Here is a 21,619-nt window from a genome sequence, read left to right as displayed (position 1 = left end):
TCATGCTGTTCCGTTGTTGTGTTGCTGCATGTGAAGACTGAACCAATCAAGCGTCGTTTGCGGACAGCAGGATAAGTGGATGCCCCGCCCACACAATTATTTTGAAGTCTTGGCACTAGCGATTTGGTGAGTCGAGGCAGCGCTTGCCCCAACACACAACCTACGGCGCCCGCCACCTATACCCCTCGACCCTCCGGCAATCTCTACTCTCGAGTACAGCAGCCATGTCGCGCTTTTTCGCCGCCAGCGACAGCTCCTCGGAAGAGTCCAGCGAGGAGGAGCTCTACTCCAACGATGAGGCTTCTGAACAGGAAGGCTCCGACGTCGACTCCGACGACGACTCTGACGACTCCGACTCCTCCTCTGGATCTGAGACCGGTGCCGCCCGTTTCTTGAAGGATGTCGACAGCGAGAGCGAGAGCGACGACGAGGACGCGAGCAAGGTGCTCAAGAGCGCCAAGGACAAGCGTTTCGACGAGCTCGAAGCCGTTGTCAGGCAGATCGAGAACGCGCAGAGGATCAACGATTGGGCTGTCATCTCAGACCGTATGTGCACCCCAGACAGCAGAGCAGAGGTGGCGAACACGCGCTGCGGCAGGACATCGTGGCGGGGTACAACGAACAATGCTAACGTCGCGGACATGTAGAGTTCGACAAGCTGAACCGCCTGGTGCCCACGCTTATCAAGCAGAATGATGGCAAGGTTCCCAAGATGTACATCCAGGCCATCGCCGACCTTGAGACCGCCGTCCTCGAAGCCCACGAGAAGCAGAAGGTCACCCCCAAGAAGATGACCGCCCCCAACCAGCGTGGTTTCAACGCTATTCGTCAGAAGGTCAAGAAGCACAACCGCGACTACCAGAGGGACATCGATCTGTACAGGGAGAACAAAGAGGAGTTCATGAAGGAGGAGGAGATCGTCGAGCAGGCACCCAAGGAGAAGAAGAAGAAGGACAAGACCAGGATTGCCCAGCTCGGCACCGAGACAGTTATTGATGCTGGCGACGATGGTTTCGTTACCGTTGGAGCCGGCGGCAAGGCCGTCTTGTACACCGCAGAAGGCATTCTCAAGCAGTTGCGATCGATTGTTGAGCAGCGTGGACGCAAGAACACAGACAAGCTCGAGCAGATCCGCACCATGGAGAAGCTGTTCGACGTTGCTGTCAACGACTACCAAAGAGTCCGCGTTCTCCTCACCCTGATCTCCACCCGCTTCGACCTGACATCCGGTACCGCCAGCCACATGCACCAGGAGCAGTGGAAGCTGTGAGTTTCGCCACAGTACGTATGAAAGACGCGCGTGCTAATACTTTCTAGGGCCGATCAAGAGTTCGGCAAGCTTCTCCAGATTCTCGAAGATAGCAATGAAATCGTTGTTGTGGAGAATGCTGAGGAGTGGGAGGACGACGAGAAGACACCCACCATCGAGGACGGCCAGATTTTCAAGATCCCCGGCAGCGTTGTCTCTTTTGTCGAGAGGCTCGATGATGAACTCACTCGTTCGCTCCAACACATCGACCCTCACACAGCCGAGTACGTCGAGCGTCTCACAGACGAGAGCGCACTGTACGCTCAGCTTGTGCGCACGATGATCTACGTTGAGAGCCTCCAGAAGAAGGAGGGTATTGAGATCCCACAAGACTCGGCTAACCGCGTCGTCATGCGCCGATTGGAGCATGTCTACTTCAAGGTCAGTCCATCCATTTCATGCCAATGATACTTGAAGCTAACGGTGCTACTAGCCCTCATCTGTTGTTGAGATCCTCGAGAGCAAGACATGGGAGGCAATCCCATCCCACCTCGATTCCACAACCTCTCCTCGTTCCATCGCCAGCGACACAACCTCTATTGTTCAAACACTTTGCACATACCTTTTCAAGCACAGTGAGGGCATTATCCGCGCGAGAGCAATGCTCTGCCAGATCTACTTCTTGGCTCTGCATGACCAGTATTACAAGGCTCGCGACATGATGCTCATGTCCCATTTGCAGGAGACGATTAGCAACTTCGATGTCAACACTCAGATTCTGTTCAACCGCTCGCTCGTACAAGTCGGTCTCTGTGCGTTCCGTGCCGGCCTTGTCTACGAGGCACAGACTTCGCTTCAGGAGATCTGCGGCAGCAACAGGCAGAAGGAGCTTCTCGCACAGGGTCTGCAAATGCAGCGTTACTCGCAGATCTCGCCCGAGCAGGAACGTCTCGAGCGCCAGCGACAGCTCCCCTTCCACCTTCACATCAACCTCGAGCTGCTCGAGTGCGTCTACTTGACCTGCTCCATGTTGCTCGAGATCCCTCTCCTCGCACAGCTTGGCTCCTCGCCTGACCTCAGGAAGCGCGTCATCAGCAAGACCTACCGCCGCCTCTTAGAATACCATGAACGCCAGATCTTCACTGGTCCTCCGGAGAACACTCGCGACCACGTTATGCAGGCCTCCAAGGCTCTGTCGGCCGGCGAGTGGAAGAAGGCCGCTGAGTTCATCAACAGCATCAAGATCTGGGAACTCATGGCCAACTCGGAGCAGATCAAGGACATGCTCTCCGCCCAGATCCAGGAGGAGGGTCTGAGGACTTACCTTTTCACATACGCGCCCTACTACGATACACTCGCTGTCTCCACGCTGGCCGATATGTTTGAGTTGAGCGAACGCAAGATTAGCGCAGTCGTCAGCAAAATGATCTCGCACGAGGAACTCGGTGCTGCTCTTGACCAGGTCAACAGCGCCGTGATCTTCCGCAAGGGTGTCGAGCTGTCTCGTCTCCAGACACTGGCCCTCAGCCTCTCGGATAAGGCATCTGGCCTCATCGAGTCGAACGAGAAGACACTCGAACAGAGAACACAAGGCACAGCCCATGCCTTCGAGCGACAAGGCGGACGCGGCGGTCGTGGAGGCCGTGGTGGAGGCCGTGGCGGCCGTGGAGGCGGCGGCGGGCCGAGGGGAGGCAGGAATCAGCAGTTCACGGGCGGTGCTTTGGGACGCGCCATCCAGGCTTAAACGGTGGCCGACAATGCTATTTAGGTTTTCATGGGCGGCGTTTGATCGGGTGTCGCTTTTTTGGCATGGCATCCCGTGGTAATGCAATGGCATGATGATTCGATATGAGCTGGGGACTGTGGCGAGGATCTGTTAGTGCATACCAAGTAGATTACGAATTACATCGGGAAAAGTTCATCCTACACTTTTTTGTATACATGTGTCTGTTACAGGTCTTTGATTTTATCCGGCAGAATGAGGTCTCATACGAAGTACAATTTAGCCACTGCGAAGTCGTGCGCTCAACTAATATGTCAAGCAATTTCAACACAAGGCAGAACATTCCCCAAAAACACGAGATGTTAGATTCGCACACAGGCCCTGGCTCCGTCCAGGGCTCTCCCAAATTCGCCTTGAACTGTAGCTGGCCGGCAGGAAGCTGCCACGTTTTCCATTCGTTCACATGGGTCAAATACAAGGTCCGAACCAGAACAGCCAGCATTAATCTCAGTCTAGGCTGGACCCGCCACACAGGGCAGTGAGGGAGACTCAAGCCTGTCAGACATCGCCCACCCAGGTGAGAGTTTCTTTTCACGTCGGGGATTGAACGTTGATCAGTCTCGTCTCTCGTCTTTCAAAAATTTCAACCGCATGCATGATGGAGCAAACTGCATGTTTCAAACTAGCATTTCGCATAGGGATGTGTATAGTATAGTTCAGCACTCAGAAGAAGATCACTTGGTCAAGGAGTGTGTGAAACCAAAAAGAGCAGACCGCACATCAGCCCTGCGTCATCTGTTTTCGAACTAACATCACAAAGGCTTTCAAGGGTTGCAGATTTGGAGGTTCAGGTTGCGACCACAGTGTAGTCGGTGTATTTATGATGACGACTCTACAGTGCGGGATCCACGTCCACAGAAGCATGCTGGGGGTATTCGCTCAATCTCAAGAGCCGTTTGTACAGGGAAGCAGAGAGTCACTCCGGTCTCCATGAAGCGGAATCCATCGCATTTCCAAGTGTTCGCAAGTCGCCGGTTGCAGACACATCGGCGGAAGAAAGATCTTTCTTGGGACATCGTTCAAGTGATCGTGCCTTTCAAGCCATCAATTGTGGTCTAGGTGGATTTTCATTCAACCTGCAGAGTCAAGAGATGGAGTATCAGTGGGTTTTCTAACTGAGATTCTGTAGAAGTCTTTTGCCAACTGCAGAGTCCAGACAGACACTGTCCTGAGGAAGTGTTTTCATACACATGTGCCGCTCACTTCAATTTTGAACTTATGTTGTATCAGAGCATGAATTTCTCAAACAAACCGCGTGTGGAAGGGGGGGAGAGTGAGTCTCAGTGCATTGTCGTACGTTGTTTGAAGACCATCAGCGTCGTTCGGACTAACGACCATGGTGAAGCACATGTGCCTCTGGTTATTTGCAGTTTTCTGGCAATAGAGGCTGCCGTAGACCTGAAATAAACGAGGACATGTGTGCACTGTGAATCATATCAAGGGCCTTTGCTGAGAGGTCCGTCTATTTTACGGCACATACTGTTGGGGCAAGTGCCCTTCATGGTGCACATGCATGTGGATTGTGCGGTGGAAGGATTCAGAAACGTTGGAGATGATGTTTAGTAGACTATTTATAAGGAGGTTGCACTCTGCTAACATTGTAGTTCTCGTTGCCCTCATAATTAAGCTAGGCAGTTGCCGATGTTGTAAGTGGGAGAAGCACGCGAGCTTATCAAGCATAATGCTGTACCTGAACCACGCAGGCTCATGGTACTGTATATCACATACTTCCTTCCGTCCATCTCGTTGAAATCGTTCCAACCTTGTGCTAACATATGGTATCAATTCACGTCTGGCGGGTCATAGCATGCTGTTAGGTCTGTTCGCCAGCACTGATCTTCTAGACCGGGACGCCGACAAAACCTATGCGTGGCTTACACCTTGCTCCATCAGTTGTCTCGCCATCCCACTGACTTCTCCATTCCTTCTCCTCTGCCTTCAGATTCTCAAAGACTTCGCGCTCATCAGGCTTCATTTCTGCTAGAACCTCATCCGCAAGATTGGGCAGACCGTTAGTTCCGACGTCGATATAGTCTGCATCTGGTCCGGGGAGACCCAACCCAGCAAAGGGTGGTTGTTGAAATATCTTGTCCACAATGAGATATTTGTGCGCGACGATTGGTGGCACGTCAGTCTCTGAGGCGGACACGCGTTCCCAGCGGGCATGTGTAGGCTGTGTGGTTTTGGGATAGCACATCATGTTTGTGTGAGGATCATAGGTGCCGTTGGCCAAGTTCGCACGGCGAATGGCGGAAAGTGAGGTATTGAAGCGGCTATCGAAAGTCAGTATCTCGGCGCTAGCTATAAAGTACGCGGTAACTTACCTGGCTGCTCGACCATGCTCAAATTGCCAGTTCGCAGACGTGATATTAACCTTCTTCTTCCCGGGAACAGGTTTGCCGCCGATGGCTGTGGGAACACTTGGAACGCCAGTGTGGTAGACGCTACTTGCGCCGTGCCATGCGACATATTGGTTCTTGTTGTATGGCTCACCTGGTGGCGGAAGGCGGTCATTAGGGTCCGCCAGCTCGCCTTCGACGTCTCCACGTTCTCGCGCTGCGGTCACGTAGTAGTCATCGGTGATGCGCTTGCCACCGATAATAATGCGAGCGCCAAACTCGCGGAAAACTGAGCGTGCAGTGACTACGCCGATCGCGCGACCTTTGTAGGAGTGTGGAATGATTTCACGGTCGATCATATCGCGCTTCTCGGCATCGTCTATGATGATCTTGTAAAGCTGCATGTGCTTAGTGAAGAACAGGTAACTGTCCCTGAATCCACAACAACGCGCGGGCTCAGTTGACAGCATGTACTGTCGCTCGCCCCTGCCCTTGATTGTGAAGATGCGCACGCGGTAGTCCCGGCCGCCCTGGAGGTTGCCCAGCTTATCGACTTTCTGTTCGCCCTCCTCGTCTTCAGGCAGATCGACCTCGTCGTTGATGACATCCATCATGTTGCCCTCCTTATCGATTGGCACACGTGTTGTATGCGACGGTCCACCCTTGGGCGGGCGCCCTCGACCTCCACCAGCTGGCCGCCCTCGTTTGCGCTTGATGGGTGTACCGCCTTCTGAAACATTGTCGGGGTCTTGATTCCAGTCCGGTGGTCTGTTCTTAGGCGGCCGTCCAAGTCGCTTCTTGCGCGGAAACGGTTGTACAATGGCTGGCGACGGCGAGCGCTCGGAGGGAACTTCCTCTTCGTTCTCTGGCACGACTGAGCCTGCCTCCTCTTCCTCCTCTTCCTCTTCTTTTGGCGAATCTGCGCGTGATTCCACTACGTCGTCCATCTCTACATCGCTTGCTTGTTGCGGTGTTGCGCTACGCGCGGGCGTGCTGCGACGAGCTGCAGCAGCTCGAGATGGGCGGCCGCGCGCCATTGCTTAGTGAAAGCTCGGTTTGGGCCTAGCGCAGTACTCATGCAAACCGAGATTGGATGCAGCTTGTCGGCGGAAGGTTTAAAGGAAGTATTCTAAAGTGAAGGACAGTCGCGCAGTTCGGTGATGTGCATGCCTTGCGACGAGCTTCGCGACTCCCGGACGTGTTCAGCCTAACCAGGATAGGCTTAATCTAAGCCACGTGATTCCGATCATGTCTTTGCTATCAATGGATGTCTTGCCATGTTCGTTCCAAGAAGAAAAGGCGATAGATTAATAAACATATTTTTTAATGGCACATATTGTTGGCCTGTTCGACTTCAGCCGGAGCACTCGCCCAATGCTGTTGGAAAATCATCCTTGCGTCTCCTGCACAGGCAAAAGCATTAACAGTCCCGTCACAAAACGTTTGTACTAGCGTATGGAGTCTTTGAGGAAGCTTCTTCATTTGAATTTTATGGCCTTATGGCTGTGACAAGGACGAGTCGGGTCTAACGAAAGTATCAAGTTGCTGAATAAATGTGCCTGGGTACATCATTCATACTGAGTCACAGAGGCTATCTTGTACGTTAGTTTCTCCCCCTACAGCTTGTTTATCTCTTTCTCTGATGTTGCAGTAGAAGTGTCGAGATCCTTGATCTTTGCACTTGATCCCATCAGTTCTGTGGACATTTGCAGTCCAACAAGTGCATTGATAAACATCTTGTCACTAACGGCTGGTCCATTTGGCTCAGATTCGTGCATTCGATTTGCAGGCTCAACAGCTGTAAGATCGGTAACAGTAACTCGAGTTACCGCAGTGATGAACCACGACTTTGGATCAGAAAATGTCCAGGCCTTTCTGTTAAGAGAACACATGATCAGAACGTGCTTTGTATCCTGCGCTTCTTATTACAATACGCTTTTGCTGGCGATTAATCATTGTCTTGTGAATCCGAGGGTTTCGCGATGTTGTTTTGCAACATGTACGATGGCATTGATGGAATGACGGAGCTAGAATTCCGAAGTAGTAAGAAGAGTAATCACTATCGAGTCCTAATAGCAGTGTCAGGAACAAGTGCGGAAGTGAGAAAATAGACTCAAGTGTACGAAGCAAGGAAGAGGTCCCATGGGAATGTGTAGAATGTACGTAATTGAGACACAACATTTCATTTCATAGCTACTCGGAACTTCGACACTCAGGGTTCTGAACCAAGGTCTACTCGTCGTCCTCGTCATCGTCGTCAACAACAGGAACAGCCTCGTCCTTCTTTGTTGTCTTGACGTTGCGGTCCGGCTCAGCGCCTGCGGGCTTCTTCGACTTGTCACCAGCATCTTCGTCATCGTCATTATCCTCGTCTTCAGGAACGTCGGATGCAGCATCTTCGTCATCATCTAATTCATCTTCCTCCTCGTCGTCTTCATCTTCGTCGTCCTTGGCGGGGCGCTTGGCTTTTTTCTTTGGGGCTGAGCCAAATGTCAGTATCGCACTATCCAACCTGAGAACCGGATCTTACGAGGTTCCAACGCATCAGAGTCGTCTTCTCCGCCAAAGTCCGAGCCCTCAGACTCTTGATATCTAGAAAACACTGATGTCAGCCTGGTGCTTGTCGCGTGTATAGACGAAGTCTTTGCTGGCAACGCCGTCCCAAACAGAGCAATCGCTGTTTTGAGAGTTTGTCAAACATGTGTCTTGCGCTCGCAATTACTTGGCTTTCGCGATTGCGTGACAACGCGTCAGCTTGTGGTGCCGAATGCGGGAGTCTCTTCAGACCATTGCGCCGCGACAATGAAGCTCGACTATGGTACTCAAGAACATCTGTTCGATAGAGCAACGAGAGGCGACAAAGATAAAGCTGGAACCGCAAAATGACGACTCGGAAGTTGCAATTGCATGACGTCAAAGAAAGGGCACGCTTACTCTTCTTCCTCTTCAGACTCGTCCGAAGGCAGAGCGACGAGCTCCTCCTCGGCATCCTGCTTCCTCTTGCGGGTAGACATTTTGTGTGATGGTGTTGAGAAATAGGTCAAGATGGGTTGTTGTGGTGAGATGAAGCTGAGTCGAAGGGCGAGCTGCGCGTCCCGAGCTCAAGGAGCGGGGACGGGATAAGCTACGTACTTTTAGGCGGATGGCTGGGAAACCAGGCAAGGGGAAGCCGCTCTGTGCTAAGATTGGAATTGAGTCCAGCCAATAGTTTGGGGCGCTCATGGCACCCGCAAGCTCTCGAGCGAGCCGGAAGAAGGGTTCGAGTTCCCTGCCGCAAACTGCTTGCGGTGTTTGCTGCAAGGTACCACTTCAAGGGACACCAACTCTACCACCATGCAAGCCAGTCATCGCACTGTCCTTTGGCTGCACTGCTCACAAGACGATACAGCAATAGTGAGCACGGTCGTTGATCGCACAGTCGACTTGAGAACAGCCAGTCCTCTCATGGCTTGAATGGTGCGCCAGCCCTCAGCTAACTATGCGGTGACATGGCGTGTGAACCCGGTCCGTATACATCTGTGGAGTTCATTTAGAAGTCCCAGCGACACTCGACGTGGTCATGATCAGACGCATAGATACTGATTCTGGCTTATCAGCCTACAGTTCCACATCCGATCGAGATCGAGGTGTCAGCCCTCAGCTGCTCAAGGCGCGAGGTGTAGGGCTCAGTGGGGCACGCTAAAAGCCCGCCCCGCACGATTGGATCTCCGAGCGCTGAACCGTCGTTCGCGGCGTCCTGCATAAACTTTTGACTCTACTCTTCACCTCGTTGACTCGACACGACGCACTGCGATTTTTGATTTTGGCAAGAACGTCAATACACAACACCATGCCTGCCGCTGTTGCGCGGCCGAAGGCGCCACGCCTCGGCTCGATCAACCCTTCGAAGGCAGCGGGCACCGGATACATCTACCAGTCTGCAGAAACAAAACGGAAGGCACAACCCGCGCCAGTACGAGCCTCGAAACCCGAACGCCCGAAATGCTGCGACGATCCGAATGTCAGCGATGCCGACGAGGGAGGATCGATCTGCTACAACTGCGGCCAGGTCATTGAAGAGAGCCACATCGTCGCCGAGATTACCTTTGGTGAAACAGCCGGCGGAGCGGCCATAGTCGAAGGTGGCTTCATCGGAGAGAATCAGCGACACGCCAACTCTATGGGTGGAACGATGCGGGGTCTTGGAGGTATGGGGAGTAGAGAGCAAGCCGAGATGAACGGAAGGAGCGAGATCCAGAAGCTTGCACATGCACTGAAGATCCGGCAAGCAGTTGAGGATCAGGCTATCGGATGGTACAAGCTCGCTTCCAACCATAACTTCGTCCAAGGCCGGCGCATCCGCAATGTTGCAGCTGTTGCTCTGTACATGGCAGCTCGGAGACAACCGGAGAACACGCTGATGCTGATGGATCTGGCCGAGAAAGTGCAAGTCAACGTCTGGCAGCTGGGAGACACATACAAGCAGTTTCTGAAGAAACTACGAGAAGAAGACCCTGCGCAACTTATAGGTAACAAGGCAGTGCAAGAGATCGAGCCACTCATGCTGAAGTACTGCCGCAAGCTCGAATTCGACGAAGCATCGCACAAAGTCGCAGATGACGCTTGCAAATTACTCAAGCGCATGAGTCGGGATTGGATGGTACAAGGTCGACAGCCTGCAGGACTGTGTGGCGCCTGCATCATTCTTGCTGCCCGCATGAACAACTTCCGTCGCTCTGTACGAGAGGTTGTATACGTGGTCAAAGTCGCCGACTCCACAGTAAATCAGCGACTGTACGAATATAAGAGAACACCCAGCTCAGCTTTGACAGTAAGCCAGTTTCGCGAAGTCGGCCATAGAATGAAGGTCCAAACTCTGCCTCCATCTATCTGGAGGCGAGCGGAGCGAGAAGAGAACAAGGCAAAGAGGAAAGAGAGACAGGCCTCCCAGGCTGAGGGGATCAGTGCGGAGGAGCTGGAGACAATGGAAACCGAAGCTGGCCCGAGCACCGCGCCAACGAGGGCCAGTAAGAGAAGCAAGGCAAGCAATGCAGTATCTGAAAACGCCACAGCTCAGTTGCAGACTCCAGATCCGACACAGCAGACACCCCAAGGGTCATTGGACGTTGACGCACTGAACGAGGGCAATGAAGATGGCATCGTAGATGCGATCGGAAGTGCTTTTGGTGAAGGAAACGGCGACGATCCTTTGGATGAAAATTTCGTCATTCCCAAGAAGCGTGGCCGCCCGCCCAAGAAACGCGAACCAGTCCATGTTTCCGAAGAGGATCTTGACATCGAGCAAGAGATTGAAGCAGAAATCAACGAAGAAGTTCAAAACTGGGAAAAGGTTTTCACAGAATTCACCGACAACGACAATCACGAAGTTCTCAGACGCACTGGCCTCACCGCAAAAGAACTTGCCGATACCCTCACACCAAATCGTAACGTCAGCACTTTACCCGACATAGGCGAGGACGAGTTTGAAGACGACCCAGATGTTGCCAATTGCATCCTTAACCCCATCGAAGTCCGTCTAAAGGAGCGCGTCTGGCTTACACAAAACGAGGACTGGCTGCGCGAACAACAAGCTAAGCTATTGGCAGCAGAGCTGGAGGCTGCTCTGGACAAACCAAAGAAACCGAAGCAGAAACGCAAACACCACCAGATGGGGGATGGCAGCGTGCTTGAAGGTCAGCCTGCTGCCAGTGCGGCTGACGCTGCGCACAAGATGTTGAAAAAGCGCGCCAAGGGGTTCAGTAACCATATCAACTACGATAGGCTCAAGGAGCTGTTTCCCGGTGGAAACACAGATGCTGCAAGCACGCCATCGGGTAGTGGGCTGGGTGCGAGTCCTATACCAAGCCAGACTACCACTCCACTTGCGCACGCGCCCGTTAATAAGCCTGCGGAAGAAGAGGAAGAGGAACAAGAAGAACAAGAAGAGTATGTGGTGGAGGCACCGGAAGAAGAAGAGTTTGATGATCCAGCGCAGTACAGAGACGATGAGGATGAAGGATTTGGCGACGACAACTACGACGATTACTGAACATTGAAGAGCTCAAGATGTGGTCTGGGTGACGGTAATAAGCACTTGAACATTGTACAGTCCTGGTGTCAGAGCCTAGGACGGCGTTTGTATTGGGGATTGCATCGGTTTAGATACCCCGCTTCGAAGCGTAAGCGTAGCATATTCAATGGAGTTTGTGTATCTTCTCTTTAATACGACGCCCAATGCAAAGTTCCCAGACGGGATTAACATAGGGCTAGGAGACGACATGACGCCGCGGCTCGCGGCTTCCAATGATCGACAGTCCGTGCACGCAAGGCGAGCTCCAGTTGTCGAATATGCGCCGGCCATTGCTCTTACACAACGCTCATTTCGAGCAAAATGAACCATTGATATCAGTTCGATAGCAATCGCGAGTAAAGCTCCTAGAACATGGATCCTTCAGACCCTGGGAAGGCGCATGCGCTCGATGTCAATAACGCGTCACACTTGACGAATGCATCAGCTAACACCACCACCTCCGCAACACCGCAACAACCAACCCCGCCCAGCTCGAACGCTCCCGCATGGTCAGTACAGATGAACAAGTTCCCATCGAATGGCAATGCTGGACCTAGCTTCCATCAGTTTTCAGCCTCAACAGCTGCGATCTTGGAAAGACTGCAGCAAGGCAAATCCGGGCATGCTTCAACTTCGGCTGCGTTTGAAGCGAAGAAGGCCGAAATTATGCAGAACTACGCTACAAGCGACAAGCTATCAACACCGCCGCCAGCGCCGACTGTAAGCAAGAGGGTCAGAGGAGGAAAAGCCGGTACTCCATTGAAGACGGAAGTAGGGGCAACACCAGCAGGAGCAACACCAATGTCGGGCCGTGGGTCAGCAAAAGGGAAGGTTCGAGGTCGGGGACGGGCTCGAGGCGGGAGAGGAGGCCGTGGAGGTAAGAGAAAGCGCTCTGACAGCGCGGAAGAGGAGAGTGACGTGAGTACGAAGGGCTGCTCGCAAAAGCATGTCTGACAGTATGCAGAACGATGACGACGACGACTCCGACGTGTCAGAAACGTACACACCACAGCCTACGCGGACAAAGTCCGGGCGCAGTGTCAACAGGCCCATCGCATTCGTTCCAGTGATACCAGAGCCAACACCAGGCGTCAAGCGGAGGAAATCGACAAAGACCATGCTAGCCGCAAAATGCAAGACATGCCAACGAGATACAGACCCGTCACAAAACAGAATAGTATTCTGCGATTCATGTAGTACGGCGTATCATCAGTACTGTCACAATCCACCCATTAGTAATGAGGTAGTCACAGTATTGGAGAAAGAATGGTTGTGTGGACCTTGCGCGCGTTCGAGAGAGAGCGTGGTCCAGGGAACAGAGCACCTTGTAGCTGCAGAGGATTTGTCGATAGACGAGGTACGTCTGATCAGCCCAGTGCTGTGCATCCCCACTAAATGGCGTACAGAAACGCGCGTACCTTTCCACTCTCCCACAGCCTCAACTCGTCTCTCTTTTACTACATGCCACAATACGACATCCGGAGCTTCCTGTATTTCCTCCCAACATTGCTGATCACCTCCCGAATCCGTCAACTGCATCTCAGTCACAGCCCCCAGCTATAACCGCCGCAATACCACCGATCGTGTCGACCGCAACCCCTCTCGTTCACACGCCGAACACCACTGCGTCCTCCTCTGAAGCACAGGTGTTGCGAGAGATGGGGATGCGCGCTCAGCCGAGGGTGACATTAGACATGGCGGGTAATCGGTATGAGGAAGATGACGGATACGATACCGACCCACCAACACACTACCCAAAAGCGGGCCAAGGGCTGGCAAGAACCTTGAGACCTGAAAGTGAGGATTTGCAGTGGTTAGTGGACGACAATTTTGAGGTGTTCAGCCATGGATGGAAGGGCGATGGGAGTGGGTTGGGCGCTGATGGCACGCTGGACAGCAAGGCTTAGGCGGCCGATGCACAGAAGCAGGAACCAAACAAAAGGGATGTATCCCAGAGAAAGGAGATGACCGACTACGATGATGGTGAGCTCAGCGAAATGGACACAGATGAGCTGGAAAAGCTCGTTGATTGAGCTTGTATCGTTACAGATGTTCAACAACCACACTATACGCACGAATACACGTCGAGTCTCGCATCTACGCGACAACACCTTCCCTCTTCAGTCCTTCAACCTCATCCTTGCTCATTCCTAGTGTTTGTCCCAAAATCTCATCCGTATGCTGGCCCAATGTTGGAGGCGGCATCCTAATCCCCGGCTTCGAATCGCTCCACTTAACTGGTGTGTTCACCATCTTAATCGTCCCACACGCAGGATGCTCAACCTCCTTGACCATATCCCTCGCCAGCACATGCTCGTGATTCAGAGTATCCTGCACATCATTAATCGCTGCATACGGCATCCCGCAGCCCTCCAGAATCTCAAGCCACTCCTGCGTGCTCTTCTGCCGCGTCTCGCTCTCAATCAGCTCCTCCAGCGTCTCCCGATGCTTGACGCGCACCGCATTCGTCTCGAACCGCGCGTCAGTGATCCACTCCGGCTTGCCCAGCTTGTTGCACAGCACGCCATACAGTCTGTCGTTCCCGCCACCAAGCAGAATGTCCCCGTCAGCCGTCTTGAATGCCTTGTACGGCACGATACTGGGATGCGCGGTGCCCCAGCGTCCCGAGTCCTTCTTACCGCTGATCAGGCACGACGACGCGATGTTGGCCAGCGTGGCGACCTGGCAGTCGCTCAGCGCCACGTCGATGTGCTGGCCCTTTCCTGTGCGGGCACGGCCGAGCAGCGCTGCCATGACTGAGTTGGAGGTGTAGAGCCCCGTGGTGAGGTCTGTGACGGCGACGCCGACTTTGACGGGGGGCCCGTCGCGCGAGCCGGTGATGTGCATGAGGCCCATTTCGGCTTCGACCATGACGTCGTAGCCGGCGCGGTTGCGGTAGGGACCTGTCTGGCCGTAGCCGGTGATGGAGGCGTAGATGAGCTGGGGGTTGAGTTTGGAGACGGTATCGTAGTCCATGGCGTATTTGGCGAGGGAGCCGGGCAGGTAGTTTTCTACAAGGACGTCGCATTCTTTGACAAGGCGGTGGAGGATGTCGACGCCAGCTGGGTGCTGGAAGGAGAGGCCTATTGAGCGCTTGTTGCGATTTACGCCGAGGTAGTATGCGCTTTCACCGGGCCCTTCGTCGCCGTTGGTGTACTGAGCGTATGGAGGGCCCCATGCTCGAGTGTCGTCTCCTCTCGTTGGATGTTCAATCTTGATCACGTCTGCACTATTTCAAGTCAATTGATTGTTCTCATGTCTGCCAACCTCGGCTATCAGACATCTATGAAGGGCAGTGTTGGCTACAAACATGTATTTGATGGCGAACGAAATAGAAAAAGGCCTGTGGAGGTTGTCACAGAACTACCTGGTGCGTTGCCATCAAATATATGTTTGTTGTCAACTCTGATATAGGGATCGTCGTACCCAAGATCTCCGAGAATCTGCGTGCAGTATGGCTAATGAGAGTCAGCAAAGCTGGAATTGTGACTCTTAGGTCATTCGAACGTACTCCAGCCAATACTCTTGTCATATCGAGCACCTTGATACCGGCCAGTGGCAGGTTGGCTGCATCTCCACTTGCCGCCGCGGCCGTTGCGAGTTTCCTCAAGGACCAATTCATGTTGCTGGAAGCAGCAGTCTGTCGAACAGAACATTGCAATAACGCCCTTGCGCCTTGAGATACGATTCGAGACATGATGCGCAATACCTATATGCACTTAAAGAGTGTAATTGCAATGGTTCCCAAAACAGGCACCGTAGGGCTCCCCACAGGTACCCGAAAGTCCGAGGCATCTAGCATTCGTACAGCTCAGGCGTACCCCGCCACACTCTCCCTCTCCAATAGCAAACCCGCACCACCACAATGTTTACCGGGCTTGTAGAAACAATCGGCAGTAAGCCCGCGCTCTACCTCTTTGTACTGCGCGGCTCAGCTGATCATGGCTAGCTGTCGCTGCGCTCGAGCAGCTCGACCAGACGGCGTCCGGAGGCGGTGGCACGTCATTGACTATTTCGGACTGCGAGGACATCTTGGGTGACTGCCACTTGGGTGACAGCATCAGCGTCAATGGTACAACAGCAGCTATTTGCGGCCGAGATGCAATGCTGATGTGATGCAGGAACGTGTCTGACAGTCACCGAGTTCGACAAGACGTCGTTCAAGATCGGATGCGCGCCCGAGACGCTCCGCCGCACGAACCTGGGCGCGCTGAAGCAGGGCTCGAAGGTCAACCTTGAGCGCGCTGTGTCGGCGCACACTCGCATGGGCGGCCACTTCGTCCAGGGCCATGTCGACACAATCGCGACGATCCAGTCTGTGACGCCTGACGGCAACGCCCTCACGTTCCGCTTCAAGCCGCGCGACCCCGCTGTGCTGCGCTACATCGTCGAGAAGGGCTATGTGACAATAGACGGAGCGAGCTTGACGGTCACGAAGGTCGAGGATGGCCCTGAGGGGTTCTGGGAGGTCATGCTCATTGCATACACACAGGAGAAGGTGGTCACGGCAAGCAAGAAGGTCGGCGAGGATGTCAATGTCGAAGTAGACCAGGTCGGCAAGTACGTGGAGAAGAGCGTAGCCGGATACTTTGAAGACGGTGCCAAGGGCGAGTTTGCAATCTTGGAGAAGATGGTCTCGAAGCTTGTCGACGAGAGGCTAAAGGCTCTGGGGAAGTGAGACGATCGACATGTGGGAGGACCCCAACACGGCCCCCGCATAACCTTCCATAACCCATACCCAATAGATCGCATTTCCTCGAATCAAAACAGGTGCCTTATAAGTGATATCGAGGGTGGTTGGATGACGCTGAAACCGGCATAACGGCATGGTGGCGCAGAGAGAGTGAGGCTTAGCTTGCTCCAAAGGACTACATATATATACAACGCCTGTGGCCAGCTCAAATGACTGACTTCTCCATCTATCATTTAAGATCTTGTCTGTAACTATCCTCGTGTGTCTTGCCCCTGCTGTAGTTGAGTCTCGTTCCACCCACGGCTGCTGCCTAGCTTGTGCATGAACAGACCTCAACTTGCAGTTGACGACCGGTTGACAGCTGTCCACGTCGTGCATCTACATATTAGACGGCAGTGGATCTTGACCGCCGTTGCCGGCCAGCTTTTGATCAAGAATACTGACCTGATCTTGCTGACACTGCAGCACTAGGTTCGGCATGCAGTGGAGCGCGGCCAGGCAGAAAGGCCTTTTGGGGCATCTGACAACATTGGCAACGCATTTCCAAAACGATGTCATCGGCTGCAGCACTCGCGTAACCTCAAACGCGTCGCACCGGTTCAGATTTACATGCACAAAGCAATTAGTATTACATGTCACCTGACAAGAGCCGCTGGCTATCCTCACTTAATCGCATCGCAAGCACTCAACGCTTCGTTGCCTACATCTTCGTGTCACAAGCCTCCTGAACTTCAGAGGGCGCATGCAATCGTGGAGGTAGGCCCGGGGGCCAGAATAGTTGAGGGGCAGATCGAGAAATAAAGAGAAGGGAGAGCTGCAGGTAACAAGCTTCGGCGTCCACGATTGGCTTCCTTCGCGGCCTGCAGCCGTTGCTGCATACCTGAACACGTCAAACACCGGTCGGTCCTGATCAAGGCCCGCAACGCCAGTGCACCTCAAGATTTCCTGTTCAGCCCTGTCGCCTCATTCAAATACCTCCCCCAATTGCTCTGTTGGTCTCCAAATCGTGCGCCACTAGCGACGCTTCTTTTCGGCTCCAAATCTCTCGTCACGCGATCTACGTGACAACATGGACTGGCGGTTGGCGGACTACAGCAAAGAAGCCGAAGATACGGCAACAGGCCTTGCCCTTTTCGTCAGCGAAATTCCACAATACCGGAAAGACTTAACTGGCGACATAGCTGAACTGTACGCCATATCGAGTGGTCTGCACACGCTGCAGGAAGCGCTCGAACCGTCCCGGTACGGTAGAGCTGCAGGCCGGATCGTGAAAGATCTGGAAGTATGTCTTCCAAGCCTGGGTTACACTTTGGATGACATTCGTGACATCTTCAAAAACACCAAAAGAAAAGGCCGGCTTCCTGGCGCATTTCCGGGTACCCCGCAGTATGCTGATATGTGGGTGGATGCACTTGCCGATTTCAAAGCTCAGGGTATCTCTCTACCCATCCGGTTGGAGTATTATCGCACCTATTTGCAGGGAATGTATGATGAGCTGAAAGGGTATGTCTCGCGAGCCATGTACGTGGGCATGACTGACGATGTATAGTGATGACCCAGGGGAAGAAATCGATAGAATCCAAGTCCGCCTGAAGAAGCTGTTGAAGCAGCAGGAGCCCATCCAGTCTTATTTCAGTAGACTGTCGCTACCCACCCATGCTCCCTCCAAAACACCTGGACCGAAGCCACCTCGCAACCCACGACCGAACATTCAGAGCTTCTCATCGTATCCAGCTTACAGCCATGTACCTGCCCCACCAGCTCTACCACCCCGCACCCAGCGACCAAAGTCCCAGGTATACGGTGGCATTGGAGAAGTTCCATTCATGCCTCCAGCTGCTGCTTCTAAGCCAGCTCCTCACGCGTACGGCGGCATAGGAGGTTTTCCAATGTTCGTTCCTCCAGCTGCACCTTCTGTACCGACCTCACCTACCTTCTCGTCTGCCTCCTCTCAAGGCATGTCGTCCCACTCTACCGACTCGGGAGGTCCAGTCGCCCACTGGGCAATGCGTATATTTGACGGACGGCATACTTCTACTCCGTTCCAGACGTTAGGCGACATCACTGAATGTCTAGGCCGAGACGAGCCACGGGTCATTGAGATGTTGGGTGATGACGGATTCGAGAAAGTCCTTGAGCTGCCGTTAGAAGCTACTAATGTTTGGCTGCGCCTGTATTGCAGATACGAAGATCTTCGAGCTCGCATCCTGTTTCTCACCATGGATGCCGATGGAACACGTATGAGGTACTGCTTCCCACTGACCGGGCTCAAGATAATTCGAAAGGACTCCTGTCTGCAGCTATGCCGCGTCAACCGAAAGGACGGAGGGCTCGATCTATGGGCCCGTCTACGCTTCCCTCTTTATGAACGTACGTTTGCATTGAACCACCCTTTGGGCAAAACTGACATGCGGAAGGAATGGTGCTGTTCTACAACACCGCCGTTGCTATGAAACACCAAGATCAGACCCGCATGGCTGATGGTCTCGAAGACATGTTCGACCCAGAGAACAAGGAGCGAATGGAGTTTAGCAGGTGAGTCGTCTGACACCTTGTAGGCACCTAAGCTAACTCGAAGCACAGTGAAATCTCGGACACTCAATTCCTTCATCACCTCCGCGTTTACCGCGATACCGACTCTGGTGTTGTTCGCTTCGAGGCGACTCCGCGGCGCGGTCCATTGAAGGCAGTACCCATCTGGACTGCCTTCGTCACGCAGTTCGTCGGGGACAGGAGTTGGATGAAGAGAGTGGGTTCCACGACAGTTGTTTTTAGACAACTGCATCCATACGTGTTCTGCGAGGGCTACAAATTGCCAAAGGGGCCCAGCGGAAGATATCAGCTCAGCTTTTCGGCGCCCGAAGGTATGCACGTTTGCTTTTTCCTAGGAATAAGACTACTGACTTGTGTCGCAGATGCGAGAGATTTTATGGACACCTTCCATCATATTCGCGTGCGACGATAAGCCGGTCAAAAATTGTTGGAGATACTCTCAGGCAGATGCGTGGTGTGACGTGCCGCCGCGTTTGACCGCAATGGTGACATTGGGCGCACTCGGTGCAATTTTCAGCAAACGACATTGACGACTGACGATTTGACGACTTCATGATGATTTTGGGAGGGCAGTTTCTGGCATTTGCAGGATACCCCTCTCTCACGTAGGCGCTGCTGAAATGCGTGTATTGGTAACGGCTTGCATAGTCAAAACTGAGCTTCTGTTGACTTCGCGTGTACTTGAGGGTCCTGTAATATGGACAGTGCCTGTGGCAAAACCACGGAGCTACTCCTCGACAAATTGCACTTAGCTTTTCGCCGCGGCTCAGTTTTCTGAGGCATGTTCTTGTCATAGCCGGTTCAAGACTAGGGTACGTCGTAGGGCTTTCCTGGTGGGGCAGGGTTAAAGGCTAGCGTAGAAATTATCCATCCTGCACCACGGCGCGTACATTACAAGTTCCGCGAATCTCCTTCCATTCCTCACATTCACTTTTTCCACGCTCTCACTTTGTAAAAATGGCAAACAACGCTTCTGCCCCCGCCGGCAAGGAAGGCATCTCCGCGCTCCCTCACACCGAGGCGCATTACTTCAACAGGTATGAAGACCACCAGGCCAGCATAGCTTGAGGCACCTGCTAACTTTGCTTAACAGCTATAACCACCATGGTTCGTCGCGCGCTTCTTCCACGTCTGAATTCTACTAATATGCGCGTGAAGGCATCCACGAGGAAATGCTGGTACGCCCCACCTGATCCCGCGCCTCGAGTAAGACGAGACGCAAAGGCTGACCGCAGTTTAGAAAGATGAGGTTCGCACAAGAAGCTACCGCGACTCGATCTACCAGAACCCCCACCTCTTCAAGGACAAGGTTGTCCTTGATGTTGGCTGCGGTACCGGTATCCTCTCCATGTACGCACGCCCAGCGATCCACCCCCACGCACATCACACGAGCAGATGCTGATATAGAACACAGGTTCGCTGCTAAGGCTGGCGCGAAGCACGTTATTGGTGTCGATATGTCGACCATCATTGGAAAGGCCAAGGAGATCGTTGCCGTGAACGGTCTGTCCGACAAGATCACCCTGCTCCAGGGCAAGATGGAGGAGGTCGTTCTCCCCTACGACAAGGTCGACATCATTATCTCGGAGTGGATGGGCTACTTCTTGCTCTACGAATCCATGTTGGACACCGTTCTGTACGCCAGGGACAAGTACCTGGTCAAGGACGGCCTCATCTTCCCCGACAAGGCTACCATCTACGTTGCTGGTATCGAGGACGGTGACTACAAGGAGGAGAAGATCGGATGTAAGTGGATCTCCGCGCAAAGGCAGATAACCACATACTAACGAGTTAGTCTGGGACAACGTCTGGGGCTTCGACTACACCCCCCTCAAGCACACCGCCCTGACCGAGCCCCTCGTCGACACCGTCGACATCAAGGCTGTTGTCACCGACCCCTCCGCCGTCATCACACTCGATCTCTACAAGTGCACCGTCGAGGACCTTTCCTTCAAGCTGCCATACGAGCTCAAGGTCCGCCGCAACGACTTCGTCCACGCCCTGATCGCGTGGTTCGACATCGAATTCGCGTGCTGCCACAAGCCCATCAAGTTCTCTACCGGCCCCCACACAAAGTACACCCACTGGAAGCAGACCGTCTTCTACCTCAAGGACGTCCTGACCGTCGAGGAGGGCGAGACCATCTCCGGCACCCTTGAGAACAGGCCCAGCGACCAGAACCACCGTGATCTCGATATCACTGTCGACTACAAGCTGCACGCAAACGACATGGACAGGCAAGCCGAGGGCTCTGGCACGTACAAGATGTGCTAAGTATTCTGCGACGGCTGAGCGAGCGAGCGAGTAAGATGTTCTGTTTTCATCCGCGAGAGTGCCGCGGCAGCATGCGCGGAGCATGCGGCATATGCATTTGATTGAACCTCATATAGACCCTTGATAAGAGGCCAGGCGTTGGACGGGGTTTTGGTTTTGGGAAAAGTATTCTAGGGTAGCATCGTCACGACTTACGAAGAAGGGACCAAATTTACGATTGGGAATTCCTCCCCTACAAGACTTCAATATTCGTTCCAGTCGCTCGTGTGCATGTGAAGTAGTGGTGAAGTAGTATTGAGGGAGACCCGTGCTGCGATGAGGCTCACATGCAGCAGCAGCCTCAACTCGTCGAAAGCTTTGGCCTGCAGGCCATTAGAGGATATCCACATATCGTTTTGTCTTACTCATCCTCTCTGATTAAGCTGTAATGTGTGTAGTGTCCCTCTCGGCGCAGTGCGTCTGCGCGCTTCTATCATTCCTCGCAGTAGCCAAGTCAATGCATAACAAGACCAACTACTGCAAGTCGCCTCTCTCTCTCTACAACCTTCACATACAGAGCCTCGGACGCAACTACAACTTCAGTTTACACACATAGCGCAAGCACACCATGAAGCATTGATTCTCATTCGCATGAGGCGTAGCACATGCCATTCGGCACTGTTATCACAAAGAAACTGGA

General features: G+C 53.3%; 9 protein-coding genes across 9 annotated transcripts; 6 read left to right on the top strand and 3 right to left on the bottom strand.

The window, feature by feature from the left end:
* Nucleotides 1-76: 76 nt before the first annotated feature.
* C7974DRAFT_402392 (eukaryotic translation initiation factor-like protein 3 subunit 8) lies at nt 77-3,175 on the top strand. The gene is made up of 4 exons (XM_046142699.1): nt 77-546; nt 648-1,266; nt 1,318-1,690; nt 1,743-3,175. Exons 1-4 carry the CDS (start codon nt 225-227, stop codon nt 2,991-2,993), a joined length of 2,565 nt encoding a protein of 854 aa, XP_045993558.1. The 5' UTR covers nt 77-224; the 3' UTR covers nt 2,994-3,175.
* A 1,386-nt stretch (nt 3,176-4,561) lies between these two features.
* Nucleotides 4,562-6,522, bottom strand: C7974DRAFT_366334 (nuclear localization protein-like protein NPL6). The gene is made up of 2 exons (XM_046139844.1): nt 5,357-6,522; nt 4,562-5,305 (listed from the first exon to the last, which is right to left on the bottom strand). The coding sequence occupies exons 1-2, from the start codon at nt 6,406-6,408 to the stop codon at nt 4,873-4,875; spliced, it is 1,485 nt and encodes a 494-aa protein (XP_045993557.1). The 5' UTR covers nt 6,409-6,522; the 3' UTR covers nt 4,562-4,872.
* Nucleotides 6,523-7,535: 1,013 nt separating this feature from the next.
* C7974DRAFT_402387 (uncharacterized protein) lies at nt 7,536-8,654 on the bottom strand. Its single transcript, XM_046142698.1, has 3 exons — nt 8,306-8,654; nt 7,902-7,963; nt 7,536-7,851 (listed from the first exon to the last, which is right to left on the bottom strand). Exons 1-3 carry the CDS (start codon nt 8,383-8,385, stop codon nt 7,604-7,606), a joined length of 390 nt encoding a protein of 129 aa, XP_045993556.1. The 5' UTR covers nt 8,386-8,654; the 3' UTR covers nt 7,536-7,603.
* A 437-nt stretch (nt 8,655-9,091) lies between these two features.
* On the top strand, nt 9,092-11,628 carry C7974DRAFT_402385 (Brf1-like TBP-binding domain-containing protein). The gene has a single exon (XM_046142697.1). It carries the CDS (start codon nt 9,201-9,203, stop codon nt 11,397-11,399), a length of 2,199 nt encoding a protein of 732 aa, XP_045993555.1. The 5' UTR covers nt 9,092-9,200; the 3' UTR covers nt 11,400-11,628.
* A 93-nt stretch (nt 11,629-11,721) lies between these two features.
* C7974DRAFT_51494 (uncharacterized protein) lies at nt 11,722-13,422 on the top strand. Its single transcript, XM_046146770.1, has 3 exons — nt 11,722-12,338; nt 12,385-12,777; nt 12,827-13,422. The coding sequence occupies exons 1-3, from the start codon at nt 11,793-11,795 to the stop codon at nt 13,325-13,327; spliced, it is 1,440 nt and encodes a 479-aa protein (XP_045993554.1). The 5' UTR covers nt 11,722-11,792; the 3' UTR covers nt 13,328-13,422.
* C7974DRAFT_51547 (caib/baif family protein-like protein) lies at nt 13,226-15,269 on the bottom strand. The gene is made up of 3 exons (XM_046146772.1): nt 14,932-15,269; nt 14,847-14,878; nt 13,226-14,649 (listed from the first exon to the last, which is right to left on the bottom strand). The coding sequence occupies exons 1-3, from the start codon at nt 15,115-15,117 to the stop codon at nt 13,518-13,520; spliced, it is 1,350 nt and encodes a 449-aa protein (XP_045993553.1). The 5' UTR covers nt 15,118-15,269; the 3' UTR covers nt 13,226-13,517.
* C7974DRAFT_402379 (uncharacterized protein) lies at nt 15,258-16,338 on the top strand. The gene is made up of 3 exons (XM_046142696.1): nt 15,258-15,316; nt 15,370-15,492; nt 15,542-16,338. Exons 1-3 carry the CDS (start codon nt 15,286-15,288, stop codon nt 16,096-16,098), a joined length of 711 nt encoding a protein of 236 aa, XP_045993552.1. The 5' UTR covers nt 15,258-15,285; the 3' UTR covers nt 16,099-16,338.
* Nucleotides 16,339-17,048: 710 nt separating this feature from the next.
* On the top strand, nt 17,049-19,535 carry C7974DRAFT_51499 (uncharacterized protein). The gene is made up of 5 exons (XM_046146771.1): nt 17,049-17,616; nt 17,663-18,483; nt 18,531-18,648; nt 18,697-18,977; nt 19,029-19,535. Exons 1-5 carry the CDS (start codon nt 17,183-17,185, stop codon nt 19,076-19,078), a joined length of 1,704 nt encoding a protein of 567 aa, XP_045993551.1. The 5' UTR covers nt 17,049-17,182; the 3' UTR covers nt 19,079-19,535.
* Nucleotides 19,536-19,556: 21 nt separating this feature from the next.
* On the top strand, nt 19,557-21,186 carry C7974DRAFT_402374 (S-adenosyl-L-methionine-dependent methyltransferase). Its single transcript, XM_046142695.1, has 6 exons — nt 19,557-19,703; nt 19,760-19,773; nt 19,825-19,844; nt 19,907-20,016; nt 20,081-20,412; nt 20,462-21,186. The coding sequence occupies exons 1-6, from the start codon at nt 19,624-19,626 to the stop codon at nt 20,938-20,940; spliced, it is 1,035 nt and encodes a 344-aa protein (XP_045993550.1). The 5' UTR covers nt 19,557-19,623; the 3' UTR covers nt 20,941-21,186.
* The last annotated feature ends 433 nt before the right edge of the window (nt 21,187-21,619 follow it).

Source organism: Boeremia exigua, assembly GCF_020726555.1.
Source record: "Boeremia exigua strain MPI-SDFR-AT-0100 chromosome Unknown C7974scaffold_11, whole genome shotgun sequence".
Classification (NCBI taxonomy): Eukaryota; Fungi; Ascomycota; class Dothideomycetes; order Pleosporales; family Didymellaceae; genus Boeremia; species Boeremia exigua.
Note: the sequence above shows the minus strand (reverse complement) of the source record. Positions and strands in the feature narration are given on the sequence as shown.

What these genes read in the sequence shown, in the direction of transcription:
- C7974DRAFT_51494 (XM_046146770.1), top strand. Translation starts at nt 11,793, where the DNA reads ATGGATCCTTCAGACCCTGGGAAGGCGCATGCGCTCGATGTCAATAAC. An exon ending in GCGCGGAAGAGGAGAGTGAC is followed by an intron (nt 12,339 to 12,384) that starts GTGAGTACGAAG and finishes GACAGTATGCAG; the next exon opens with AACGATGACGACGACGACTC. An exon ending in AGGATTTGTCGATAGACGAG is followed by an intron (nt 12,778 to 12,826) that starts GTACGTCTGATC and finishes AATGGCGTACAG; the next exon opens with AAACGCGCGTACCTTTCCAC.
- C7974DRAFT_51499 (XM_046146771.1), top strand. Translation starts at nt 17,183, where the DNA reads ATGGACTGGCGGTTGGCGGACTACAGCAAAGAAGCCGAAGATACGGCA. An exon ending in ACGCTTCCCTCTTTATGAAC is followed by an intron (nt 18,484 to 18,530) that starts GTACGTTTGCAT and finishes GACATGCGGAAG; the next exon opens with GAATGGTGCTGTTCTACAAC. An exon ending in GAGCGAATGGAGTTTAGCAG is followed by an intron (nt 18,649 to 18,696) that starts GTGAGTCGTCTG and finishes CTCGAAGCACAG; the next exon opens with TGAAATCTCGGACACTCAAT.
- C7974DRAFT_366334 (XM_046139844.1), bottom strand. Translation starts at nt 6,408, where the DNA reads ATGGCGCGCGGCCGCCCATCTCGAGCTGCTGCAGCTCGTCGCAGCACG. An exon ending in GAGCATGGTCGAGCAGCCAG is followed by an intron (nt 5,306 to 5,356) that starts GTAAGTTACCGC and finishes GACTTTCGATAG; the next exon opens with CCGCTTCAATACCTCACTTT.
- C7974DRAFT_402385 (XM_046142697.1), top strand. Translation starts at nt 9,201, where the DNA reads ATGCCTGCCGCTGTTGCGCGGCCGAAGGCGCCACGCCTCGGCTCGATC.
- C7974DRAFT_402374 (XM_046142695.1), top strand. Translation starts at nt 19,624, where the DNA reads ATGGCAAACAACGCTTCTGCCCCCGCCGGCAAGGAAGGCATCTCCGCG. An exon ending in GGTACCGGTATCCTCTCCAT is followed by an intron (nt 20,017 to 20,080) that starts GTACGCACGCCC and finishes TATAGAACACAG; the next exon opens with GTTCGCTGCTAAGGCTGGCG. An exon ending in CAAGGAGGAGAAGATCGGAT is followed by an intron (nt 20,413 to 20,461) that starts GTAAGTGGATCT and finishes CTAACGAGTTAG; the next exon opens with TCTGGGACAACGTCTGGGGC.
- C7974DRAFT_402392 (XM_046142699.1), top strand. Translation starts at nt 225, where the DNA reads ATGTCGCGCTTTTTCGCCGCCAGCGACAGCTCCTCGGAAGAGTCCAGC. An exon ending in TTGGGCTGTCATCTCAGACC is followed by an intron (nt 547 to 647) that starts GTATGTGCACCC and finishes GCGGACATGTAG; the next exon opens with AGTTCGACAAGCTGAACCGC. An exon ending in TGGAGCATGTCTACTTCAAG is followed by an intron (nt 1,691 to 1,742) that starts GTCAGTCCATCC and finishes CGGTGCTACTAG; the next exon opens with CCCTCATCTGTTGTTGAGAT.
- C7974DRAFT_402387 (XM_046142698.1), bottom strand. Translation starts at nt 8,385, where the DNA reads ATGTCTACCCGCAAGAGGAAGCAGGATGCCGAGGAGGAGCTCGTCGCT. An exon ending in GAGTCTGAAGAGGAAGAAGA is followed by an intron (nt 7,964 to 8,305) that starts GTAAGCGTGCCC and finishes AGTGTTTTCTAG; the next exon opens with ATATCAAGAGTCTGAGGGCT. An exon ending in CTCTGATGCGTTGGAACCTC is followed by an intron (nt 7,852 to 7,901) that starts GTAAGATCCGGT and finishes CATTTGGCTCAG; the next exon opens with CCCCAAAGAAAAAAGCCAAG.
- C7974DRAFT_402379 (XM_046142696.1), top strand. Translation starts at nt 15,286, where the DNA reads ATGTTTACCGGGCTTGTAGAAACAATCGGCA. An exon ending in GCTTGTAGAAACAATCGGCA is followed by an intron (nt 15,317 to 15,369) that starts GTAAGCCCGCGC and finishes GATCATGGCTAG; the next exon opens with CTGTCGCTGCGCTCGAGCAG. An exon ending in TGACAGCATCAGCGTCAATG is followed by an intron (nt 15,493 to 15,541) that starts GTACAACAGCAG and finishes GATGTGATGCAG; the next exon opens with GAACGTGTCTGACAGTCACC.
- C7974DRAFT_51547 (XM_046146772.1), bottom strand. Translation starts at nt 15,117, where the DNA reads ATGTCTCGAATCGTATCTCAAGGCGCAAGGGCGTTATTGCAATGTTCT. An exon ending in TGACAAGAGTATTGGCTGGA is followed by an intron (nt 14,879 to 14,931) that starts GTACGTTCGAAT and finishes GACTCTCATTAG; the next exon opens with CCATACTGCACGCAGATTCT. An exon ending in CAGATTCTCGGAGATCTTGG is followed by an intron (nt 14,650 to 14,846) that starts GTACGACGATCC and finishes GACTTGAAATAG; the next exon opens with TGCAGACGTGATCAAGATTG.